The sequence below is a fragment of the Alosa pseudoharengus genome, unplaced genomic scaffold (assembly GCF_046254945.1).
Source record: "Alosa pseudoharengus isolate Yale_2024_CS ecotype anadromous, Long Island Sound unplaced genomic scaffold, YU_APseudo_1.1 YU_APseudo_1.1_scf_6, whole genome shotgun sequence".
NCBI lineage: Eukaryota > Metazoa > Chordata > Actinopteri > Clupeiformes > Clupeidae > Alosa > Alosa pseudoharengus.
The window spans coordinates 38,282,838-38,305,462 of NW_027468848.1; the positions used below are offsets into that span (position 1 = coordinate 38,282,838).

General features: G+C 41.7%; 2 protein-coding genes, 1 long non-coding RNA gene and 10 other non-coding genes across 15 annotated transcripts; 12 read left to right on the plus strand and 1 right to left on the minus strand.

Moving 5' to 3' along the window:
* The first annotated feature begins 38 nt into the window (after positions 1-38).
* trnat-cgu (transfer RNA threonine (anticodon CGU)) lies at positions 39-113 on the plus strand. Its single transcript has one exon. It is a non-coding gene; the product is annotated as a tRNA-Thr (tRNA).
* A 211-nt stretch (positions 114-324) lies between these two features.
* Positions 325-397, plus strand: trnat-ugu (transfer RNA threonine (anticodon UGU)). Its single transcript has one exon. It is a non-coding gene; the product is annotated as a tRNA-Thr (tRNA).
* A 320-nt stretch (positions 398-717) lies between these two features.
* On the plus strand, positions 718-790 carry trnat-cgu (transfer RNA threonine (anticodon CGU)). The gene has a single exon. It is a non-coding gene; the product is annotated as a tRNA-Thr (tRNA).
* Positions 791-1,010: 220 nt separating this feature from the next.
* trnat-ugu (transfer RNA threonine (anticodon UGU)) lies at positions 1,011-1,083 on the plus strand. Its single transcript has one exon. It is a non-coding gene; the product is annotated as a tRNA-Thr (tRNA).
* A 368-nt stretch (positions 1,084-1,451) lies between these two features.
* Positions 1,452-1,526, plus strand: trnat-cgu (transfer RNA threonine (anticodon CGU)). The gene has a single exon. It is a non-coding gene; the product is annotated as a tRNA-Thr (tRNA).
* A 211-nt stretch (positions 1,527-1,737) lies between these two features.
* On the plus strand, positions 1,738-1,810 carry trnat-ugu (transfer RNA threonine (anticodon UGU)). The gene has a single exon. It is a non-coding gene; the product is annotated as a tRNA-Thr (tRNA).
* Positions 1,811-2,130: 320 nt separating this feature from the next.
* Positions 2,131-2,203, plus strand: trnat-cgu (transfer RNA threonine (anticodon CGU)). The gene has a single exon. It is a non-coding gene; the product is annotated as a tRNA-Thr (tRNA).
* Positions 2,204-2,423: 220 nt separating this feature from the next.
* Positions 2,424-2,496, plus strand: trnat-ugu (transfer RNA threonine (anticodon UGU)). Its single transcript has one exon. It is a non-coding gene; the product is annotated as a tRNA-Thr (tRNA).
* A 368-nt stretch (positions 2,497-2,864) lies between these two features.
* trnat-cgu (transfer RNA threonine (anticodon CGU)) lies at positions 2,865-2,939 on the plus strand. The gene has a single exon. It is a non-coding gene; the product is annotated as a tRNA-Thr (tRNA).
* Positions 2,940-3,150: 211 nt separating this feature from the next.
* trnat-cgu (transfer RNA threonine (anticodon CGU)) lies at positions 3,151-3,223 on the plus strand. The gene has a single exon. It is a non-coding gene; the product is annotated as a tRNA-Thr (tRNA).
* A 2,947-nt stretch (positions 3,224-6,170) lies between these two features.
* rfc5 (replication factor C (activator 1) 5) lies at positions 6,171-16,179 on the plus strand. The gene is made up of 11 exons (XM_076269889.1): positions 6,171-6,335; positions 6,833-6,897; positions 6,998-7,134; positions 7,499-7,578; positions 7,695-7,768; positions 8,304-8,463; positions 9,379-9,460; positions 9,576-9,705; positions 14,174-14,251; positions 15,659-15,713; positions 15,850-16,179. Exons 1-11 carry the CDS (start codon positions 6,172-6,174, stop codon positions 15,947-15,949), a joined length of 1,125 nt encoding a protein of 374 aa, XP_076126004.1. The 5' UTR covers position 6,171; the 3' UTR covers positions 15,950-16,179.
* On the minus strand, positions 15,809-19,348 carry wsb2 (WD repeat and SOCS box containing 2). 3 transcript variants are annotated; one of them, XM_076269887.1, is made up of 10 exons: positions 19,181-19,348; positions 18,959-19,028; positions 18,608-18,776; positions 18,274-18,503; positions 17,926-18,057; positions 17,618-17,718; positions 17,199-17,395; positions 16,974-17,072; positions 16,708-16,824; positions 15,809-16,420 (listed from the first exon to the last, which is right to left on the minus strand). In XM_076269887.1, exons 2-10 carry the CDS (start codon positions 19,005-19,007, stop codon positions 16,219-16,221), a joined length of 1,296 nt encoding a protein of 431 aa, XP_076126002.1. In that variant the 5' UTR covers positions 19,008-19,028; positions 19,181-19,348; the 3' UTR covers positions 15,809-16,218. The 3 variants fall into 3 exon arrangements, with proteins under 3 accessions (XP_076126002.1, XP_076126000.1, XP_076126001.1); XM_076269885.1 differs by having other exon boundaries at positions 16,708-16,827; XM_076269886.1 differs by having other exon boundaries at positions 16,708-16,827; positions 18,959-19,079.
* Positions 19,349-19,908: 560 nt separating this feature from the next.
* On the plus strand, positions 19,909-20,413 carry LOC143105910 (uncharacterized). Its single transcript, XR_012983570.1, has 3 exons — positions 19,909-20,081; positions 20,174-20,248; positions 20,345-20,413. It is a non-coding gene; the product is annotated as an uncharacterized LOC143105910 (long non-coding RNA).
* Positions 20,414-22,625: the final 2,212 nt, after the last annotated feature.

Sequence of the window (22,625 nt, forward strand, 5' to 3'; positions counted from 1 at the left end):
TTTGAGGAGCAAACGCTGAATACTTTTGCGTGCACGAGGGCTCCATAGCTCAGTGGCAAGAGCACTGGTCTCGTAAACCAGGGGTCGCGAGTTCAAGCCTCGCGCAGGAGCCTTGCTGCAGGTCCGTGGTGCCATAGCATTATTTGTTCTCCTTTGGCTGTGACGTAAAACTTCTGTGTAAAGGTCGGCAAAACACGCATCTGAAAATCTTCTTCCGTTTACTGCTCTAATCGATCTGTCCTGCTTTTCGATGCAGCCGCCATATCGAGTAGCCACATGAAACGTGGTACACCAGATTTCTTGACCCTCATTCTTTAGTTTTGTGGCTTCATAGCTCAGTGGATAGAGCACTGGTCTTGTAAACCAAGGATAGTGAGTTCAATCCTCACTGGAGTCTGATTTCTGCGGAACATTTTTACAGCTAAGGTAACCACTTTTCCTGGGTCGTCTGCTGTTGACAGCCTTCTTTTGACAAGAGTGGTTACTTCAAGGGTTGCCATAAAGTGTGCGTTCGTTAAAGTGACCTGCACATTAGCGAGAAAGTCACAGCAAATTCAGCACAAAAAAGACATGGTTTGTTGATGGAGCATTGGTGCGTGGACAGCTGCTAGGATTTTATTTTTCCCGTCAGTTTCTCTTTGTATCATGAAATAGGGACAGAATTATCATACAGGCAACATTTGAGGAGCAAACGCTGACTACTCTTTCATGCACCAGTGCTCTATAGCTCAGTGGTAAGAGCACTGGTCTCGTAAACCAGGGGTCGCGAGTTCAATCCTCGCTCGAGCCTGTTTCAGGACCGTGGCACAGAGAATGACTTACCTTTATTTTTTCTTCTTTGTCTGTGACGTAAAGGTTCTGTGGTAAAGGTCGACAAAACACACATCTCAAAATGTACCCGCTTTCACTGGGCTCACCGATCAGACCTGCTTTTGTACACAGCGGCCATACCATGGAGCGACATGAAATGTGGCACACCAGATTTTCTGACCCAAAATCTGCAACAGTGTGGCTTCATAGCTCAGTGGTCAGAGCACTGGTCTTGTAAACCAGGGGTCGTGAGTTCAATCCTCACTGGAGCCTAGACCTGACGTAACAGTTTTACAGCAAAGGTGAAATGAGCAACTTTGCCTGGATAGTCTACCGTTAACCACCTTCTATAGACAAAAATACTGGTTACTTCAAGTGTACCAGTGGTGTGTCTTGAGTCAACCAGCCTTCAGCAAATGTGAAATCTCTGCTTTTGTTCAAGTGAATTGCACCTTAGCTAGAAAGTCAAAGCAAATTTAGGAAGAAAAATACATGGATTGTTGATGGCGCTTTGGTGCGTGTGGACAGCTCCTAGGAATTTATTTTCCCCATCAGTTTGTCTTTGTATCATGAAATAGGGACAGGATTATCGTACAGGAAACATTTGAGGAGCAAACGCTGAATACTTTTGCGTGCACGAGGGCTCCATAGCTCAGTGGCAAGAGCACTGGTCTCGTAAACCAGGGGTCGCGAGTTCAAGCCTCGCGCAGGAGCCTTTCTGCAGGTCCGTGGTGCCATAGCATTATTTGTTCTCCTTTGGCTGTGACGTAAAACTTCTGTGTAAAGGTCGGCAAAACACGCATCTGAAAATCTTCTTCCGTTTACTGCTCTAATCGATCTGTCCTGCTTTTCGATGCAGCCGCCATATCGAGTAGCCACATGAAACGTGGTACACCAGATTTCTTGACCCTCATTCTTTAGTTTTGTGGCTTCATAGCTCAGTGGATAGAGCACTGGTCTTGTAAACCAAGGATAGTGAGTTCAATCCTCACTGGAGTCTGATTTCTGCGGAACATTTTTACAGCTAAGGTAACCACTTTTCCTGGGTCGTCTGCTGTTGACAGCCTTCTTTTGACAAGAGTGGTTACTTCAAGGGTTGCCATAAAGTGTGCGTTCGTTAAAGTGACCTGCACATTAGCGAGAAAGTCACAGCAAATTCAGCACAAAAAAGACATGGTTTGTTGATGGAGCATTGGTGCGTGGACAGCTGCTAGGATTTTATTTTTCCCGTCAGTTTCTCTTTGTATCATGAAATAGGGACAGAATTATCATACAGGCAACATTTGAGGAGCAAACGCTGACTACTCTTTCATGCACCAGTGCTCTATAGCTCAGTGGTAAGAGCACTGGTCTCGTAAACCAGGGGTCGCGAGTTCAATCCTCGCTCGAGCCTGTTTCAGGACCGTGGCACAGAGAATGACTTACCTTTATTTTTTCTTCTTTGTCTGTGACGTAAAGGTTCTGTGGTAAAGGTCGACAAAACACACATCTCAAAATGTACCCGCTTTCACTGGGCTCACCGATCAGACCTGCTTTTGTACACAGCGGCCATACCATGGAGCGACATGAAATGTGGCACACCAGATTTTCTGACCCAAAATCTGCAACAGTGTGGCTTCATAGCTCAGTGGTCAGAGCACTGGTCTTGTAAACCAGGGGTCGTGAGTTCAATCCTCACTGGAGCCTAGACCTGACGTAACAGTTTTACAGCAAAGGTGAAATGAGCAACTTTGCCTGGATAGTCTACCGTTAACCACCTTCTATAGACAAAAATACTGGTTACTTCAAGTGTACCAGTGGTGTGTCTTGAGTCAACCAGCCTTCAGCAAATGTGAAATCTCTGCTTTTGTTCAAGTGAATTGCACCTTAGCTAGAAAGGCAGAGCAAATTTAGGAAGAAAAATACATGGATTGTTGATGGCGCTTTGGTGCGTGTGGACAGCTCCTAGGAATTTATTTTCCCCATCAGTTTGTCTTTGTATCATGAAATAGGGACAGGATTATCGTACAGGAAACATTTGAGGAGCAAACGCTGAATACTTTTGCGTGCACGAGGGCTCCATAGCTCAGTGGCAAGAGCACTGGTCTCGTAAACCAGGGGTCGCAAGTTCAAGCCTCGCGCAGGAGCCTTTCTGCAGGTCCGTGGTGCCATAGCATTATTTGTTCTCCTTTGGCTGTGACGTAAAACTTCTGTGTAAAGGTCGGCAAAACACGCATCTGAAAATCTTCTTCCGTTTACTGCTCTAATCGATCTGTCCTGCTTTTCGATGCAGCCGCCATATCCAGTAGCCACATGAAACGTGGTACACCAGATTTCTTGACCCTAAATCTTCAGTTTCGTGGCTTCATAGCTCAGTGGCAAGAGCACTGGTCTCGTAAACCAGGGGTCGTGAATTCAATCCTCACTGGAGCCCGTTTCGCACACTGCAACGAGTTAACTCTGTTCGGTTCCACTTGCATGTGAGAAATCTTTCTCACATTTGAAAAATATAAGGACAAACCTGTGCTCACGTTTAAGGGCAATTCCGCGCAAAACTGTCACATCCATAACACCAACACAATGCCATTTAGTTGGCGTTATGGATATATGACAGTTTTGCCTGGAGTTGCCCTTAACTGATGACAGCCTCAATTCTTTCATGAAACTTCACCTCACTGAATATAAGCCAGCCAGACTCCAAGGCCATCCCCAAATCTAATCTCTGGTAGGCCTCAAATGTTCAATTTCGCCAATGACATGTCAACCAAAATTGAGTGTTGTGTTGTTAATTATGATGTTATGCTGCTTTCGAGATGTCTCGTAAATGTCTCGTAAATCGCCACCCGAGTTGGAAAGTGTAAATTACCCAGCTTTCTTGCGGCATTTTGGGCAGGCACGCCCACTTTACCTCGGAGTACTTGAGGGTACCCCGAGGTGGACGTACGACCTTACAACAAACATGGCTGCGCCCATAGTTGAGATGAGATGACATGTATTTTTTTGCATATGTACTGTGTCGGTCATGTTAAAGTTGATGTAATGCTCTTTTACACACTAGATTACATTGCTGCTTCAATCCGGTCACCAATTCATGCATTGCACGGTCTTGCTGTGCCTGCAATACAATGTAACAATTTGTTTTCCAGCCGTTTAGCTAGAGGCTACATGTAGCACAAAACAATAACAATGACTAGCCTCCTGCTAATGCCCCTTGTGACTCGAGAGAAAGGCGTTCCTAAAGCCACTCATTGGTACATGTTGTACGGGTGAGTGTACGATGATTTACGAGACATCTCGATAGCAGCATTACTTTGCATACCAAAGGGCACTGGGAAAATAGGGGGTGGTGTTTAGCCTACCTGGGAAGCCTAGCCTATACTTCTGTCATTCCACTTCACAATTTAAGTTACTTGCACATTACTTTTAAAACTAGTAGAACATTTATTAAAAAATCCTCTGTTGAATGAAAGTAACTGTATGTTAAATATCCAAACTTTTTCTTGTAACCGTCTTTATGTGGCTCTTCTGAGATAAAAAAAAAATAAATTTGGTAAAAGTGGCTCTCCAGGCAAAAAAGGTTCCCAACCCCTGGCTTAGTGGTTGGAGTACTGGTCTTATAAACCAGGGGTAGTGAGTTCAATCCTCACTGGAATCCTCACACAGAAATTCCTGTAGGACCTTGGCCGTGGCTGGTCCCAGGACCTGGCAAATGGCCTCCACCTTAGCAACTAGCGGAGCCGCTCCCTTGCTTGTGACATGATGGCCAAGGAAATCAATGGCAGACAAACCGAAATGGCACATCGCTGTGTTGATGATCAGTCTGTGATCGTCAAGACGTTGAAACAGAACCCTGAGGTGCGCCAGGTGTTCAGCCTTGGAAGTACTAACCACAAGGATGTCATCCAAGTACACAAAAACAAATGTCAAGTCACGCAATACACTGTCCATGAGTCGCTGGAAAGTCTGGGTGGTGGTTTTTAACCCAAATGGCATGGGGAGGAACTCAAACAAACCAAAAGGAGTGATGACAGCAGTCTTGGGAACGTCTTGTGGATGCAGCGGCACCTGGTGATAACCACAGGCGGATGAGGTCCACCTTTGAAAAAATTACCTTACCTTACCTTACGATGGCTTTGCGTCACCTAATCGTTCAGTTTGTAAGTCCCCAGCAAAAGCGCTTTAAGGCGGTCATATTTATACCCTCATCCAGAGAATATTGCAGCATACCCAGGGCCGTGACCAAATAATAATATTTTGTTGCATCGTCTGTTCGTCTGTGCATCATCTCTGGTAGTTTAAGTGGAATGGCGCTTATTAAAAACTCTCAGGATTACCGTCCAAGGAGTTGTCGGGGTCGCCGATGTAAAGGAGTCAACACTATGGGGAGACACGGACACAGCGGATATTTAAAAGGCCGAACTGCAACAATACCATCCAAGTGAACACGTAATGGCTGGTTGTGAATTATGTAGCCTACAATGCAGTGCCCACAATGCACCTTTTGTTTGAACCTCTAACAGCATGGCATACCTGTTGCCGCCTATAAATGCATGTGTGTTTGTTACAAAGAATACACTTTTCCACCTATCAATTCAACTTTTGTGCAAAATCTATATAGGAACGTCACCTATTACCAACCGTCTCATATTTCCGACCTCTTACGTTTATGTGTCAAATATTAATTTCTATACAAACCAAGACGGCAGATTCCTAAAGAAGCGCAAGCACCCACACCATAAGTGTATCTAAATTAGCTATGACCCAAAAATTACATTTTACTGTGACTCGAAGAGCTGTAAACAGTGCTGATCTGCTTGGAGCTCCAGTGGAGTTTTGATTTGCGACGAGAATTCTCGGTCTAACCGTTGATGCGCCGTGAGAAAGGTTGGAAATAGGCACCCCAGCCCAGCACTAAACTCTGAGTGTGGTAAACAAAATCGGATCAGGCAGTAAAAGCCCTGGTAAGAACCAAACTAGATTTTGTTTAAATCTACACACCTATGGCTACTGAAAAATGTAAGGTTAATTTATCAAATGTTATTTTAAAGTAGGCCTATTTAAAAAACATTGTTGTTTTATCTTGTTTTACCAACAATTGGTGGTTTTACGATACATGAGGGTCTCGCGGATTTTTGGCTTAGGCTTCATGTTGGCAATGGCATACTTTTAATAACCATCATAATTATGATTTAATTTTAATAATAGTAATAAAGTGAGCTTGTGTTGATTCTTTTGGTAGCCAACTAAGTGGAACTGGTTGAGATAGTATTTTTGCGGGGCTTTCAGTTCAGCACGAACATGCCCAATTCCAGAGCGGTAGAGAACACTTGCGTCGTTTCCGCTTTAAAGGCCGCCCGCAATACATTCTATGTATTTGATTGGATGAAAGCCTGTTGTGGACTAAGATCTCGTTGTAGAGAAACCAAACCCAGCGCGCCAATATTGTGTTTTAAGAAGTTGTGTTGCCTTTGCATTTTCAAGAACGTATACTCCATTGAAATGTCTTCAACCAACAAAGTACCATTAGAAGCAAGGAATCTACCCTGGTATGTCAGCATACACCATAGCATTCAGCGTATAACTAATTAGAACACATAGGATAGGAGGATATATACATTTTCACTTAGCATGTGTAGCTTTAGCTATACCTAAGTTAGCTTCAGAGATTTGCTTCGACTGCATGCTTTTGCTGAGCATTATATGTTATGTCTTGCGATGCTTCAGCTGACTTATTCGCCATTTTTTTGTGCTGTAATTTACTGTGTAACGGTAACGTTAACCCCGAGCTGTTGCAGTTAACTAACGTTACCAATATCTGCTGCCTGAAAGGAATCAAACTCACGAACGTATCCTGATGAGACGTCTCATAACTGTTATACAGTGTGTTCCTTTAAACGAGCCATATCTAACGTTACACAAAATTCTATTTTTGGTCGATTGTTTTGACCAAAATACTTAACGTTCAGGGGTTGCCAGTGCCACATACGAAATAACTCCCTGTTATCTGGAGCCCAAAAGATAAACGCGATATTTTCTGTCACAGGGTGGAGAAATACAGACCTCAGAAACTAGATGACCTGATCTCCCACAAAGATATTCTAACTACAAGTAAGTGTCCCATGTTGTTCGCGCTGGTGCTAATTCACAGTTCACCTAAGTGATGTGATGAGTGTTAAAACGTTTCTGCCAAATGTTTTTTTTTTTTCAGTCCAGAAGTTTATAAGTGAGGACAAGCTTCCTCACTTGCTCTTCTATGGGCCTCCTGGGACAGGGAAAACATCGACCATTCTGGCCTGTGCTAAACAACTTTATAAAGAAAAAGAATTCAATTCCATGGTTCTTGAGGTATATGAAATCAATATACTATGGAGGATTACAGAATTAAAGATGCACATAAATATTTGAACTGTAGGAATTTTGTGATTTTGAAAAATGGAAATATGGGATTAAATATTTAGCTTTGGAATTGGACTAGGAAAATATATCTGTAAAACGGGATGTAACTGTAACTGTCATACTTTAAATTCTGGATAAATGGCATTTTAAACTTGGTACAACAAAATTAATAGCATTAATTATAATTCCATTATTTTGAAGCTGTATTTAAAACTTTGACATTCCAAATAGATCTAAAACTATCATCTGAAGGTAGGCACACAGTCAACAGTAAATGAAGTGGTCTGTGACGGCTTTTTCTTTTTAATGGTAGCTTAACGCATCAGATGACAGAGGTATTGATGTTGTGCGGGGGCCAATCCTGAGTTTCGCCAGCACGAGAACCATTTTCAAGTGAGAAAAGTCGTGTGCCCTTTTATTAATATTATTTATTTGTTTTATTATTATTATTAGTAGTAGTAGTAGTAGGTGTAGTAGTGTTATTGTTTTTATCTTTTCCTATTTTATAGGAAGGGCTTCAAATTGGTTATATTGGATGAAGCTGATGCTATGACTCAGGATGCCCAGAATGCTTTGAGGAGAGGTAACCATCTGCTACGCCCTGCCTACCTGCTGTGCACCAAATGGCTTCAATATGAACCACTACTATTGGTCATTCTTAACAACAAAGGCCTCTTTCCTAGCTCTTTTGGGAATTTCTATTCTTGAAAAAAAGGAATCACTGTAAAAAAGGAATAAAGCGCGCACATCCAAAGTATTAAGTTGGGTGCTGGACAAAAAGGTCAAAAATGGGAAGAATAAAAAAAAATGCTGCTACACCAGCTCCCAATGAATGCAAAATGTATTAATAATTAATAAATAAATGTAGCATTCATTGGGAGCTGGTGTAGCAGACTTTTTTTCATTCTTCGGTTTTTATTCTTGAATCATATACAAGAAACGATAGCATGATTACAATTATTTATGATGTTTGTATACAAGACACAAATAGTGAATAGTGACAGTGAAATGTATGGTGTTTGTTCTGTTTATTAGTTTTTTTAACTTGCATAGTATTAGGTCCTACATAATCACTAAAAGCACACTATACTTTCCCTCCTCCTCCTCCTTGCATTTAGTCATAGAGAAGTTCACAGAAAATACCAGGTTCTGCATGATCTGTAACTACCTGTCGAAGATAATCCCTGCGCTGCAGTCCCGTTGCACCCGGTTCCGCTTCGGGCCATTGTCCCAGGACCAGATGATCCCTCGGCTGGAGCACGTCATCCGACAAGAGAAGTGGGTGTCGAGAGGCAGTCCTAAAGGCTGTATTATGAATTAATCACTAAATCACTAATCAATAAAGCTTGGTAATCACTGGTCACTAAAACTACACTGGATCCAGTCTCAAGCGGGGTTCACATTACACGCGCAAACGGCAGCACTGCGCTATGAAACCCATTATTTTCAACGGCTTGCTCGTGCAAGAACTGGTCTGCAGTCAGCATTTTGCAGCTCTGCCGCTCTTGCGTGTGCTGTAAATCATAGGTATTTTGGGCTGAGCCCGGCGGCAAACACAACAAAAATCTTTGGGACATTACCTCAACCAAGAGCAACCTAGTGGCGAGCGCAACGCATGCTGCGTGCAATGTGAAGCCCCCTTCTGAGGTTTCAAGAGTGATGATTTTTGAGATCAGTGGTTACTCCTGAAGTTACCTGTATAAGTGAGTAACCTCCCTTCATAGTAGACCCCTCTGATTACACTACTGTAGACTTAAAAAACTGAAAACATAAAAATGTCAAAATGAGAAAGTAACCAACAATTTAGATATCAGACACGATGACAGATGATGGACACATTTAATAATTTGCCAATTTGACTAGATTTCACTTTTCATAAATATTTAAACAATTGCTTTGTTGTTAGGTAGTACAGTGATACTGGTTTGAGTATGTAATATGAGCATGTCACATTTTAATTAAACAGCCTTGTGACTGATACCTCCATGTTATACAAACTGCAAGTGAAAATATATGGGGAGAAAAGACGGTCAGTTTATTTAGTTCAGTTTTATGTATTAATATAGTGCCATTAACAATGTAGGTGCTTTACAGAACCAAAAGCCTGAATGAATGAAGAGGCTACCCCCCCCCCCCCCCCCCCGCCCTCTCTCTCTGAGTCATTGAGTACTCTCTGCTTTTCCTGTCCCACAGTGTGGACATAACACCAGATGGCATGAAGGCTGTTGTGACTCTGTCGGGAGGAGACATGAGACGATCCTTGAACATTTTACAGGTGCAGAAACACACACACACGGACACGCACGTATCCAGTACATGTTTAGATGTTTAGAATCTCGCTCTTTGTGGATGAAGCTGACAAGTGGCTTGTTTTGTGGTTGGTTCAACAGAGTACCAGCATGGCCTTTGGTAAGGTGACGGAAGACTCTGTGTACACCTGCACGGGACACCCACTCAGATCGGACATTGCCAACATTCTGGATTGGGCACTGAACAAGGACTTCACCACAGCGTTCAACTGTATCCTCCTCCAAACTCCACTGAATGGTAGCCAGTAGCCTGTGGCTGCGCCACATTAGGCCCAAGTCCCAGTTAGACCCTAGTCAGGGTTCCCTGTCATTGTGAAATCCTAGCTGTTCATCAGGTGTAAAGATGTTAAAGGATTACTGATGTTAAGCCAAAAACTTTCTTGTTGTTTGGTGGGAGGAACCTTATATTTCAGATTAGGGATGGCCCGATACGATACTGGCATCAGGGATCGGGCCGATACTGGGCCCATATACTCGTTCTCGTAAAAATTAACCGATACCACCCACCAATACCACTTAATTACACAGTTTCCCCTAAATCATAGACCTCTGAAGCTGCCATCTTTGCCCATATAAGGAGATCCGGGTGTTAATTGAAGCAAGTTGCATTGCAAGGTAGCTCTGAGGTAGCAAAAATCTAAGTTTGCCGTCTTAACATACCGTAGATCACATACAAAGGCAGAAGACAAAAGTGTGTTCAGGAAAATATCTGCATTTCAGACCCATAGGAAAAATTGGAAGATACCGGATCTCAAAGATGGCAGCTTTTTTGTAGGCGAACTTCAGAGGTCTATATAGTAGCTTAGCTGCTGCTTTTAAGAACATGCCGCTTTGCTATCATGTAGCCTACTCGCGACACTTATTTCAGTCTTGCTTCAAAAACATACAACTAACTAGATTCATGTATTTGCGTTGAATCTACGCAGCTAATACCCTGGCATAAATGGTTCTCCGTTTAAACTATAGCTCACCTAAACTATGCATGTGGCATACACTCAGTTGAGTGTAGTTGTGCGTGGCTGGCGTGTTGGTGTATCTCTGCATTCACGCTAGTTGGGGATAAGTAGCCTACAAAACAAACTTTGCATAGTGTTTTGCAAAAATTTGCATAGTGTTTTGTTAGCTCACATTTTGTCATTTTTACTGAGAAATGTTAACCTTCCTGCCTCTGCTTCAGATCATAATGTTAGTTGGGTCATTATATGCTCCAAGACCGAAGTCAGCACCCAATTTACTTCAACTGTAGCTCATGAGTAACTCAATGGCCAACAGATTAAACAGTGGAAGCCTACTTCATTAACGGCTCCCACACACAGCTGCGTGCAAATAGCCTGTTGGTTTGAAATAGCCTGCTAGTACACAAATGTAAATACTTGTACTCGGTTTTAAAAATAATGGTATCGGGACATCCCTATTTCAGATCCTTAGAGGTTTGATGTTAATACTAAATGACAGTAACAAGATGTGAAATACATTACATTGGTGGTAGAGATGCACAATATGAATGGGGTGACATCAGTATCGGCAGATAACAGTTTATTGTATTATTGGCATCTTCAGATATTAAGATATCTGCCCATATTCGTGGCATATCAATTGGCAAGACTATAATCAGCACAATTTATTAGGGTTTCAGAGGAAGCATCATATGAGTGAGTGAATGTTTACATTTCTTAAAGCATTAATTCAGGGTAGAATGAAAGGAGATGTTTTATGTCTGTATCTGCAACAACTAGGTCATAACAACAAGATTAATGCATTAATTCTATTACCGTATTTTCTGGACTATAAGTCGCACTTTTTTTCATAGTTTGGCTGGTCCTGCGACTTAGTCAGGTGCGACTTATATATGAAAAAAATTATATAATTGAACATGTTTTTAAATGTTAATTTATATTAACTGACATGAACCCTACATGAAACATTATCGTCTACAGCCTTGAGAGAGCGCTCTCAAATGCACAAGTCGTGAAACACACGTGCATACTTAAATCCTCAAATTACTGCCGATTCTATTTATAGCTGGGCCTCAGATTTGGACAAATAAAAGCCAGTATAATTTTGTTTCAATTTAACTCATAAAATAGCTCTTAATAATTTATATTGTTGGTTGTTTTAATATTGTTGCCAACGAAGTCATTGTCCTACACCATGAGTCTCCAACACATTGCTCTCAAGCTACCAGTAGCACGCAGCCCCAGGTTAACCTACATTTAAACACAATAGTTGCTGCCAGGCATCAGCCTACAAATTTTATAAAAAAGTAAATCATGCATAATTTAAAAAATAACTAATCTTAGACCTCTTTGGCTATACGGAATAAGGTTTCCCTTGCAGCACAGCACACGTTCCATGAATGAATGAATGAATGAAAGCGGATGCCTTATCTCGCAATAAGCGGATGGACATCCCGACACTCTTTCATACATGAAACTTAATAGTGACCCAATGCCATTGATAGCCTACCGGTATGCTGCTCCAAACGAAAAGTATAGGCCTATGTCTCACAGTAAAATGCAAGAAATGAAGGCCTATAGCCGACTCGAATAGGCTACAAGCCATGGTCCAAATAAAGGTGCTGTGCTTTGCCCAGCCATAAATGCAGGATTCATGATAGTCTGTCCCCTAAACATTCCGTTATCTGGACATGCATGAAAACATTTGAAAACAAAACTCACTGCCATGTAATATTTGATCGCTGTTTTGCTACTAATTATCTTTCACGTGAATACGCACAGAAAGTGAAAGTAGGCCTATACTATGCGCTCCGTGTCTGTAGCTGTCTGTTCACGTCCGCAATCGATTATAACGTTCCTGGAGAACACATCCATGTCCTCTCGCGTTATATTATAGGCTGTCATGCTTCTGTGTTTGCGGTTCCTGATCGCTAAACGTTTGTTTTCCTTTCCTGTCGATAGCGGTTGATGTATAAGCACGTAATAGGCTATAATAATTTGACTTTAGCGGTGACAAATCCTGCTGAGAGAGAGAGAGAGCAAAGAGAGAGAGGCACCCTTAAAGTGGTCCTGCACGAGCGTGTGTGTGTCTCTGCATGGGGTTCAATTGAAGTCAGAGTTGGTCCGCTTTCAGGCCGCTCCATTATTAGACTAACGTCAGACAGCGCTGTAAAATGTGTGGGAATTTCTCGCATTATGATTGCTAGCGTTGCGGGACTTTTATTAGTATGCTCAATACTTAGTAATAATTTATGCACAATCCTGCGCTGAAATTTAGGCCCTGGTTTTAAATGCGCATCTTTTTTTCTCTCGCTCTCTCGGCGAGCATTTGTTCTGCTTCCAGCTTGTGCCAATACGCTATATCGTCCAAAATGCTTGATTGCATTGCATTCTCCACATTTTTAGCTAAAATTTCATGTACCACATCAGCATTTTTGTTCAGTGAATCTTTTGTAAATTGCTTTACAATAGCGTCGGGCACTTGTCAGCAGCCTTCGGCTTGCCTCTTGCCACTATTCACTCCTTCATCTTCAAGATTCCCTGTAGAATTCTCAATATTTTTGGCCTCAATGTGTTCAGTTACATATTCTGTCTGTTCTTAGTCTTGGATTTTGTGAAATAAATTTCTAAATATCACCTGCTTGCTGCAGCTTCGGTCTGCACGTCCTTTTAAAACCGCATATTTTTCTCTCTCGAGCATTTAATCTGCTGCCGGCTTGTCTCTCCACATCGTCCAAAATGCTTGATTGCATTGCATTCTCCACATTTTTAGCTAAATTTTCATGTACCATATAAGCATTTTTGTTCAGTGAATCTTTTGTAAATTGCTTTACAATTACCGTCGGGCCTATATGCCTATTGCCTATGGCTTGCCTCAGCTTCGGTCACGTCCTTTTAAAACCGTCTTTTTCTCTATCGTGAGCATTTAATCTGCTGCCAGCTTGTGACTCCACATCGCCCAAAATGCTTGATTGCATTGCATTCTCCACATTTTTAGCAAAATTTTCATGCATCATATCAGCATTTTTGTTCAGTGAATCTTTTGTAAATTGCTTTACAATTACCGTCGGGCCTATAGGCCTATCGCCTGGCTTGCTTCAGTCACGTCTAAAACTGCATCTTTTTCTCTCTTGTGAGCATTTAATCTGCTGCCAGCCTGTGACTCCACATCGCCCAAAATGCTTGATTGCATTGTATTCTCCACATTTTAGATAGCCTACATTTTGGTGTACCACATGGTATTTTCTTTCAGTGAATCTTTTGCTTTGCAATGACCTTCCTGCCCTCCTCTTGGCTGCCTTCACTCCTTCGTCTTCATTAACATTAATCTTTTTGGCCTCAATAATCCAGTTACATAGTCTCTGTTTTTGGTTTTGGATTTTGTGAAATACATTTCTAAATAAATGCGACTTATAGTCCGGTGCGACTTATATATGTTTTTTTCCTGTTCATGACGCATTTTTTGACTAATGCGACTTATACTCAGGAGCGACTTATAGTCCGGAAAATACGGTACATGAAAGAGCCTTAAAAGGACATTAAAATGATGTGTATTGGTATCAGGATTCGCAATTGCCCAAAATGAGCTTTAGCATATTGGATTTTGACCAATATGGCATCCCTAATTGGTGGTGATACTATTCAGAAACCTAGGTTTCTTCATAATTGCATTTTGTGGACAAATGATAAACTGTAAGTTGACTTCCTTGATGGTGGCATCAGTAATTTTGCAGCTGAAAACACTGAAAGGCCTGGCATTGCACGACATCTTGACTGAAGTCCACCTTCTTGTACACAGAGGTAAGACCTTACACAATCACTCTCTGCTTAAAGTTTTGAAGAGGCAGCTATCAGATTGCCTTTTGAGGTTCTAAATAAATGTAACCAGAACAGAGATTCTGACATACTTAGTTACATTAATGAAATGTACTGGTATTTACATTTTCATGGGAAAAAATCCACTTTTAAGAAAGGAATGCAAAAAAGATTCAAATGTATCATAGCCAGGCCTGTTTACTTTAATTTCCTTTCCAATATCATTGGTATCAGTTGTATATTGTTATTTATACCATGGTCTAGGTTGAAAAAGGTGTCGTTTAAAAAGTGATATAGGCTACTACACCTATGAAGTAGATCTGGTAAAAAAAAGTTTAATCGCCGTTCCATATCAATGCTTATGAATGGTAACTATAACAACGATAGTAGGACGACGGTTGAGCCTGGAGGCAGGCTTCGCAACAATGGAATCAACTGTAAACAGCTGAAAAAACTAAACGATTAGCTCTAAAACTCATTTAGTATTAATAATTGATTTCATATTTATTTATTTCGTAAGTGACCATGGTATAAACGGGATAATGCCCTTCGATGCGTCCATTATCAGAAATAAATGGACTTCGCGGAAGCAACCGTCCGACGCAAACGCCTCCGCGTCGTCCATTTATTTCTGATAATGGACATCTCGTCGGGCATTATCCCTTACTTATCACCCGGAGAGAAGAAATACTCTTTTCTGATTGGCTGGCGGGTGGCCTTTAATTCTGAATAACAGGACACCGTTCCATATCAATGCTTATGAATGGTAACTATAACAACCATAGTAGGACGACGGTTGCAGCGCTCTAGAATCTTTTGGTTGCAGGCTTCCCAACAATGGAATCAACTGTAAACAAGCTAACTGTCCATGCTAAAGTTGTACAACAAGCTGAACTAGTGAGCTTCTTTTTAAACAGAACCGCGTGTTTACAGTGTTTACAGTGGCAACCGGGTGATAAGCGGGATAACGGCCTTCGAGGTGTGTCCAGTTATACGGAATTAATGGACTTGGGCGGAGGCAACTCCCCTCCGCTGCGCGTCGGGGAGTTTTTGCCCCTCGCCCTCGTCCATTAATTCCGTATAACAGGACACCTCGGCGGCCGTTATCCCTTACTTATTACTGCCACAATAACGCTAATATTGAGGTTAACTCGGTTGGAGAAAGGCATAAGCCTGCTACATCTACTGGCTATTTCTATTACCTCTCGACTAACAACTTTTTGATTATTGTATTAACTAACAACCCTGATGATTATTATATTTTTATGTATAGTGGTAATGCAGAAGATTCCCTAGGACTGAATTATGTATGTATGTGTTTGGGACTGCTGTAGGGGGAAAATGATCACAAGTGCTTGTGTTGTGTACATATTATGAACTGTTTCTTTGCAGTTGACTTCCCACCTACTATTCGAATGGGCTTGCTCATCAAGTTGGCAGACATTGAGTGAGTAGTATAAATATTAATAACATAACAAATAAATTATTTCTTTATTCTATTTTATATGTTTTCTTTACTTAAATAACCATACAGTGACTCGGTTTGTCAAATATCAAACTTTTAATGTGATTTTCTTTTAAAGGTATCGGCTGGCTTCTGGAACTAGCGAGAAGATTCAGCTGAGCTCAATGGTTGGCGCTTTTCAAGCAGTGAGAGACATGGTAGTCAGTGGGGCCTCATAAACTGACTCAACTGATCAACTGATACTGCTGTCCATAGTAGGGTTATTGGCTGTAAACTTAAGAACTCTGTTTTTGTTTTTAAAACATCACTCTTCCATACATGCACTAAAACACACAAAGCAGAACTTCTAAAAACAATTACACCATAAGCCAAATATGAACAGAATTAAACACATGTAAAGAATAAATATATCTACAATTTGGAAATAAATAGAGACTTTTGTAATTCAGGAGTGTAGCTGTTGTCAATATAATCAGTGGCATCGACGTCATCTACAGTGGGCCCTGCAGTAGGTTTCCTGGGTCTTGGGAAGGTCTCTGTAGGTGAGAAACTCCAGAAGCTTGTGGGGAATTGGAAGGGCATTAATCTGATGGGTTGACACAGAGAAACGTAGGGCAGCTCGGCACAAGTGGGTAAGGCTGGGGACGATTGGCCTTGCCTTCCAGAATTTGGCATGCCCATCTCTTGTTCTGCAATGAAAAGCCATACTAAATTACTACCATTTAAAATGCATATATTTTTTATATGAAGATAATTGATTTGGAAGAAGCACTGTGCGTATGCAGTTCTTCAGGCTCAATGGAAATGATTGCATTCTGTGTTTGTAAATATCCCAATTGTCAGGTGCAAGTGAAAGAAAACTCCAAACAGGCTTAACAGCAAATCCTTGCCTTGCTAACATCAATATAATTTTGATATGAACACCTTAAAACATGTTTTTTATTGAGTTGCAATTTCTGTAAATGCTAAAAGTTACCCTGTGGCAATGATGCCCCCTTGTGGATGAAAAGTGCAACACAGTTCATTGTGGAATGTGGTCAAGTCAGTCTCCATCACAAAAGTCTTCTGACCCAGTTCCCAGAGTCTTAAAGCCCTGCTTGCAGGATTATTCAAATCATAGGAACAGCATTAGTCCAAACGGAATGCCACCCTCCAGCTATCAAATGTTTTTTAATTTAAAAAAAAATAATAATAATATTACAAATATAAGCTTAAGGTGCTTGGATTACACAAACTGCTCACCTGTGGTCTACAACCAGAGCTAAGTAAAGGCCGTCAGGGGAAAAGCACAGTGTCTTGATTGTTTTGGAATTTATAAAGGGTTCACAGCTGCAACAGTCCCTAAAACACAAACACAGCAGCTTGTTATGAAATGAGTTGTACCAGAATTGGATCATTGTTGCTGACACCTTTTACTCTTTGAGTTTTAAAGATGAGTCTTTGGCAGTCAGTAATAGGATTCCTTACTCAAGCATCACCAGAAGCTCGGCAGTGTAGGGGTCCCAGAGATCCACCCTCCAGCCAGCAGAGTTGTGAGAGCTGTATGAGCCGACGGCTAGCACAGCTCCGTCTGGGGAGAAGTCGCAGGACGATATGGCGCTCCGTTTGTTGAAAGCCAAGTGCTTCATGAAAGTATAGGAGCGAAGACTCCATAAACTCACTCTCTGTTATAGAGACAGGATAGATTGTGTGTGTATGTAGTGCAGAGGGAGAGAGAGGTTGGGGGTTATGTCAGTTTCTCATATCTTTGTTCATTTTCTCACTCAAAAAAACAAAGTAGCATTTACAGGTTATGACAGTTCCAGTAGAGTGTGTGTCTTTGCTGAGATCTGTCTGCATGGTTAGCATGTGTAGTCACCTAAGGGATGGGTAGATAACTCACTCACATTGTCTGAGCTGCAGACTGACGCAATCATGCTACTGTCAGGAGACACTCTGCAACAAAGCACCCATCCTCTGTGGCCTGACAACACATGGCAAGTTCTTCCTGAAAAGAGACTAACATTTTAGACACCTAATTTGATCCATCCATAAGCTATTACTTTTGCTTATTTCAAAAGCAAATTATGGCAAAGGTTGTCTTGAAATGTACCATTATGAAAAGGTATGATTATTTTATGCATAGGGAAATTCTTTCCGTGGGGATATGGGTTTAGGCTGATTTTTAAAAACAGACTGACTCATGCATGCTCACCTGTGCTAGTTAAATCCCATATTCTCAGTGTTTTGTCACGAGAGCCAGACACAAGAGTTAATGTTCCATTGGGAGGGAAGACCAATTCCCTAACAACAGACTGGTGTCCTTTCAGATCATAAAGAGCCTCACCTGTGTATTAATCATAAAACAAATCATGTGTTCCAAAAGAGTACTGCAAATGCATTAAAATACTGTGATCAAGTAACTGGAAAAAAAGTTTTTGCCATAATAAATTAAAATGATCCTTCCATAATTGAGTTGCCATTTGCTGCCGTGTTTCAGCCACTAACATTGTAGCCTGTTAGAATAGTGACAAAGTGATGTTTTTTCTTAAATTTGTCTCACCAGTTGATATGCGCCAGATCTTGATAATTCCGTTATTAAGACCAGTGGCAAGAATCAACATTTTGACATCCTCAGTAAGAGGGCTTCCATCAGTGATGTGGCTGATCGCTCCAGGTCGCTTTCTTGGACGTGGTCCAAAGGCTAAACCCCACACAGTCTGACCACAATTCAAAGTCCTCTCTGAGGCTTTCTTGGTTAGCTGAGCATCCAGATCATCGTCTCTTCCTTCTCTGCAATAGACATATATTTAACACTGAGAATGCATTGCCCACACCTTTTGCAAAACATGTAAAGTGTAAACACTGAATATTATTCTAATTTCTTGATAACATACTCGTTTGGCAGAGGCCATGCAAGAACCTTTACGACCCCGTAGCCCATAGACCAAGCGAAAAGGGATCCTCCGGGTGAAAAATCCACGGTCCATGTCTCACAGCCAGCTGTGCCTCTCACAGTCTGAGGATGTATGGGTCTAAGCTGCTCAACCAACCCATCCGAGATTCCTGGTAGCCACATAATTAAAACAATTCATGTCATATTGCGAGTTGAAGGACTCATCATGATTAATATTCGGGTAGACGTTAGAGAAAAAAAACTGCTAACTGTTAACCAAAACATGCTAATTTTACAATCTTAACACTGAGCAGCGGCGCCCTAGAATCTCACGACGTTTACCTCAAGTTACCTTTTGTGTTGTTGTCGATCGGGCAATCAGGAACAAACAAGTCACACATGACGTCGTCTTGTTGGTCTCACTGGCAAAGGAACAGTACCCAGACACACCATAAACCTTCTGACCGAGTAGGCTAATGAATGTAAAATGTTACACCCATGAACACCCTCACCTATTTGGAATGTTGTCATTATCAACCCATCATATTAGGTTAGGCTACGTTAGATTACTCACTCTGTTATTTCCCGTCAGCTGCATGGCTTCTCCTTCATGAAACACACCGAAATGTCTTCATCAGGCAACAATAACATTTCACATCCTAAATATCTCGCAAATGGCAAAGTATTAACGAGTCATTTACGCTGGCGTAATAATTGCTAGTATTTTCGCAAGAGCGAATGTTTATTCCAGTTCATCAACAACATGCCCGCCCATGTGAAATACCGGAAATAGTTATGTCATAAGTGGGTGGAGTCTGTAGGTACATTTGTTTGTCTTCCACAGAAAGTCAATTATTCTATACTGGCCCCAGTGTGCAATACATGAGGCTGGTGGTATTATCTGATGAGCAGAGGCGGGCTGTCCTAGAGGAGCGCCACAACAACCCTGGCACAGGGAACCACGGGGGCGTGAGGGCTACCAGGGACAGGGTTGTTGCAGGCTATTACTGGGGCAGCATAAAGGCATTTGTGGCAGATTGGGTATTTTTTTTTTACTCTCATGTAATGAAACAATGGATCTCATGCAATAAATTGCATTAGTGGCTGTGTTTGACTTCAGTTTTATTATCTGGTCTAAATAATAAATGTATCCATCAGGTCAAAAGCTGTCACAGATGTCAGAAGAATGACCCCATAAAAACTCCTGTCCTTCACCCTATTACGGTAGGGCTTACCTTAGTGTACCATTTTAAGCAAAAACAAATATACGGTGATATGGTTTACAATATTCCACTGAAAAAAACTTCAAAAGGCCACCAGTACGTCCTCACGGTGACAGACCTGTTCACCAAGTGGGCTGAGCCTTTGCAGTTTGGTCCAGCACTGAGGTGGCAGAGGCACTTGTGCCAAAGCTGTACGAGTTTGGCATGGTCCGAAAAATCATCACGGACAAGGGCCGTGCATTTGTTAACGAGGTATGTGTCCTTATTACCCTCTCCCTTCACACAGGTCATATGACATCACAACTCACACTGTTTTAAGCGGCCATTGGTCATTTCTGAGACAGCTTAATGCACTCATATTCGCGGCACTGACAATTAAAGCCGTTACAAGCGCATACCACCCCCAGTCTAATGGCCAAGTAAGTATGCTATCATGACAACCCTCAAAACAGTGAAGTCAATTTTAGCCAATGTATACTTTAAGTGCATGTAGTAATTCCATTGTTATGTTGAAGGATGAGAGAACTAATCAAAATGTAAAGAGTACTCTTAGAAAAGATGTAAATCAGCACCAGGATGACTGGTGCACCTGAAGGCCATAGTTTATGGAATAAACACTGCAACACAGGTTATTATTCAGAATGACAAGATAACATAACATAACTCAACAAACATTTGTTTTAAGAGTTTTATTTTGTGGTTCAATGCAATCTAACATAACCTTTTGTTTCAAATTAGAGATCCACCAAGTACAGCCCGTACTTTTTAATGTACAACCGGCACCCCCGTCTACCACAGGCATTATATGTGTGTGAGACAGACGCCGGTGCTTTTGAATTGGGGGACCCAGAGGAGAAGCTAAAGCTAAAACTCTCTGAAGTCAAGGCCCTCAATGAAAAGGTGTGGCCATGTCAGGGAAAATTAAAAAACTTAATGTTTCACGGCTTAGGCCCTAAAATATTGTAATAGTTCTTCTTGGTGCCATAGCAATTGAAATATAAACACGACACTTGACAATGACAATTAGTATTTACTTTCCTGTTGTCTAGACCAATCCTGTGACCCAGAGGGCAGCCAAGAAGATGCAGAGGACATTAGACTGGTGGACCACCAGTATGCCGATAAAGGTCCACTGTGGTCCAAGAGGTTGGGTCCTCAGCAAAAACAACTGGTGAGTGCCAAACTAAACTGGATAGTTGACATGCACAGCTTGTTGATAAGTAAGGGATAACGGCTGCCGAGGTAGCGAGAGGGCGTCCGCCCAAGTCCTTTAATTCCGTATAAAAGGACACCTTGGTGGCCGTTATCCCGCTTATCACCCGGTTGCCACTGTAGGCAATAGTCATGCCTTTATAACACGCAAAGGAAACACGCGGTGCCGTTTAAAAAGAAGCCGACTTGTTCAGTTTATTGTACAACTTTCTTTGGCCCTATAACAGCAATAGCATGGACAGTTAGCTTGTTTACAGTTGATTCCATTGTTGTGAAGCCAGGCTCAACCGTCGTCCTACTATGGGTTTTATAGTAACCATTCATAAGCATTGGAACGGTGATTCAACTTTTTTTTACCAGATCTACTTCATAGGTGTCTCGTTATTCAGAATTAATAGCCACCTCACCAGCCAAACAGAAAAGAGTATTTCTTCTCGCCGGGTGGTAATAAATAAAAAATGCATGATTGCTCATTCATAACAGAGAAAATATATATTTTGTATTATTTCTAGCTGACCTATGTGCTGGACAGAGCACGTCAGCAAATGAAATTGTTGTTCTGGGTGGCCCAATGTGCCTTAGAAGGGAGGACTTTTGGAGCTTGGGGCTGGATGAGGAGGTGGAAAGCAATGTAAGTGGATATTGCCATGAAGAGTTTGGATGGTTCTAATGCCTTCATTGCATTTATGCAAAACATTCTGTGCTTTCAGATTGGGAATGCTTGCTTCAGGCTGGTAGAGGAGGCAGCCAGGAGACATGTATGTATTTGTATTTTCTTTGATGACGTACACTTATAAATTAGCATTGAATGAAATACGGATATACAATATTATTCAGGGAGTGGATGTCCACATTGCTGACCTACAGTATAGTCCCTACATGGAAGCGTAGTGAAGCCAGTTTGCCAGTAAGTTGCATAAAGTGTTGACAAGTCCAGGAGATACACCTCTCTTTAAGTAAGGGATAATGTATAGAACGCCGGTCATTATTGGGAAAATAAGTCCCGACAAGGCGAACCGGTCTGTTCCATCCTGAAGGGACTTATTTTCCCAATAATGACCGGCGTTCTATACATGATCCCGCTTATTACTAGCCTGGCTAACGTTAGACTTCATCTCATTGAGATGGGGTCTGGGAACGAGACATTAATTTTCTCGTATTTGAAACGTGGTTTACGAATGCCCAGAGCCGTTTATTGGGCGCTACGAATGTCTATCAAATGTGTCTATACGTAGCTCATAGCGGCTTCGGTGTGTCGTCATTGTCTTGCTGCCCTCCCTCCGTTCTGTGATTGGTCCCCTAACTGAGGCGAAAATTTGCTCCATGGAATCCAGGCTGCCTAGCAGCGTGAATAAAATCGTGAGCATAAGGCAGCATGGTAAAACCCAGGCTAGCTTATTACACAGCTACTTGCCAAAATGAAACAATAAACTGCCCATGATATGACTATTTAGCCTACATAGCCTATAGCCTATTTGTTACCGTTCATCGTGGCTTTTGCTGAGAAACAAATAGTTCGCAACAACACGCTGAACTTGAACCGTCACTTGCATTGTGAAGAGCCATGTAATAAATTAAGATATG

Excerpts from the sequence above, each read along its gene's own strand:
- rfc5 (XM_076269889.1), top strand. The coding sequence starts at position 6,172 with ATGAAAGCCTGTTGTGGACTAAGATCTCGTTGTAGAGAAACCAAACCC. Across the intron at positions 9,706-14,173 it reads CTTCACCACAGCGTTCAACT|TAATTTTGCAGCTGAAAACA; the intron begins GTATCCTCCTCC and ends TGGTGGCATCAG. Across the intron at positions 15,714-15,849 it reads ATCAAGTTGGCAGACATTGA|GTATCGGCTGGCTTCTGGAA; the intron begins GTGAGTAGTATA and ends TTTCTTTTAAAG.
- wsb2 (XM_076269885.1), bottom strand. The coding sequence starts at position 19,007 with ATGTGTGACTTGTTTGTTCCTGATTGCCCGATCGACAACAACACAAAA. Across the intron at positions 18,058-18,273 it reads GATCTGGCGCATATCAACTG|GTGAGGCTCTTTATGATCTG; the intron begins GTGAGACAAATT and ends ATTAATACACAG. Across the intron at positions 16,421-16,707 it reads GGGGGCATCATTGCCACAGG|AACAAGAGATGGGCATGCCA; the intron begins GTAACTTTTAGC and ends TTTTCATTGCAG.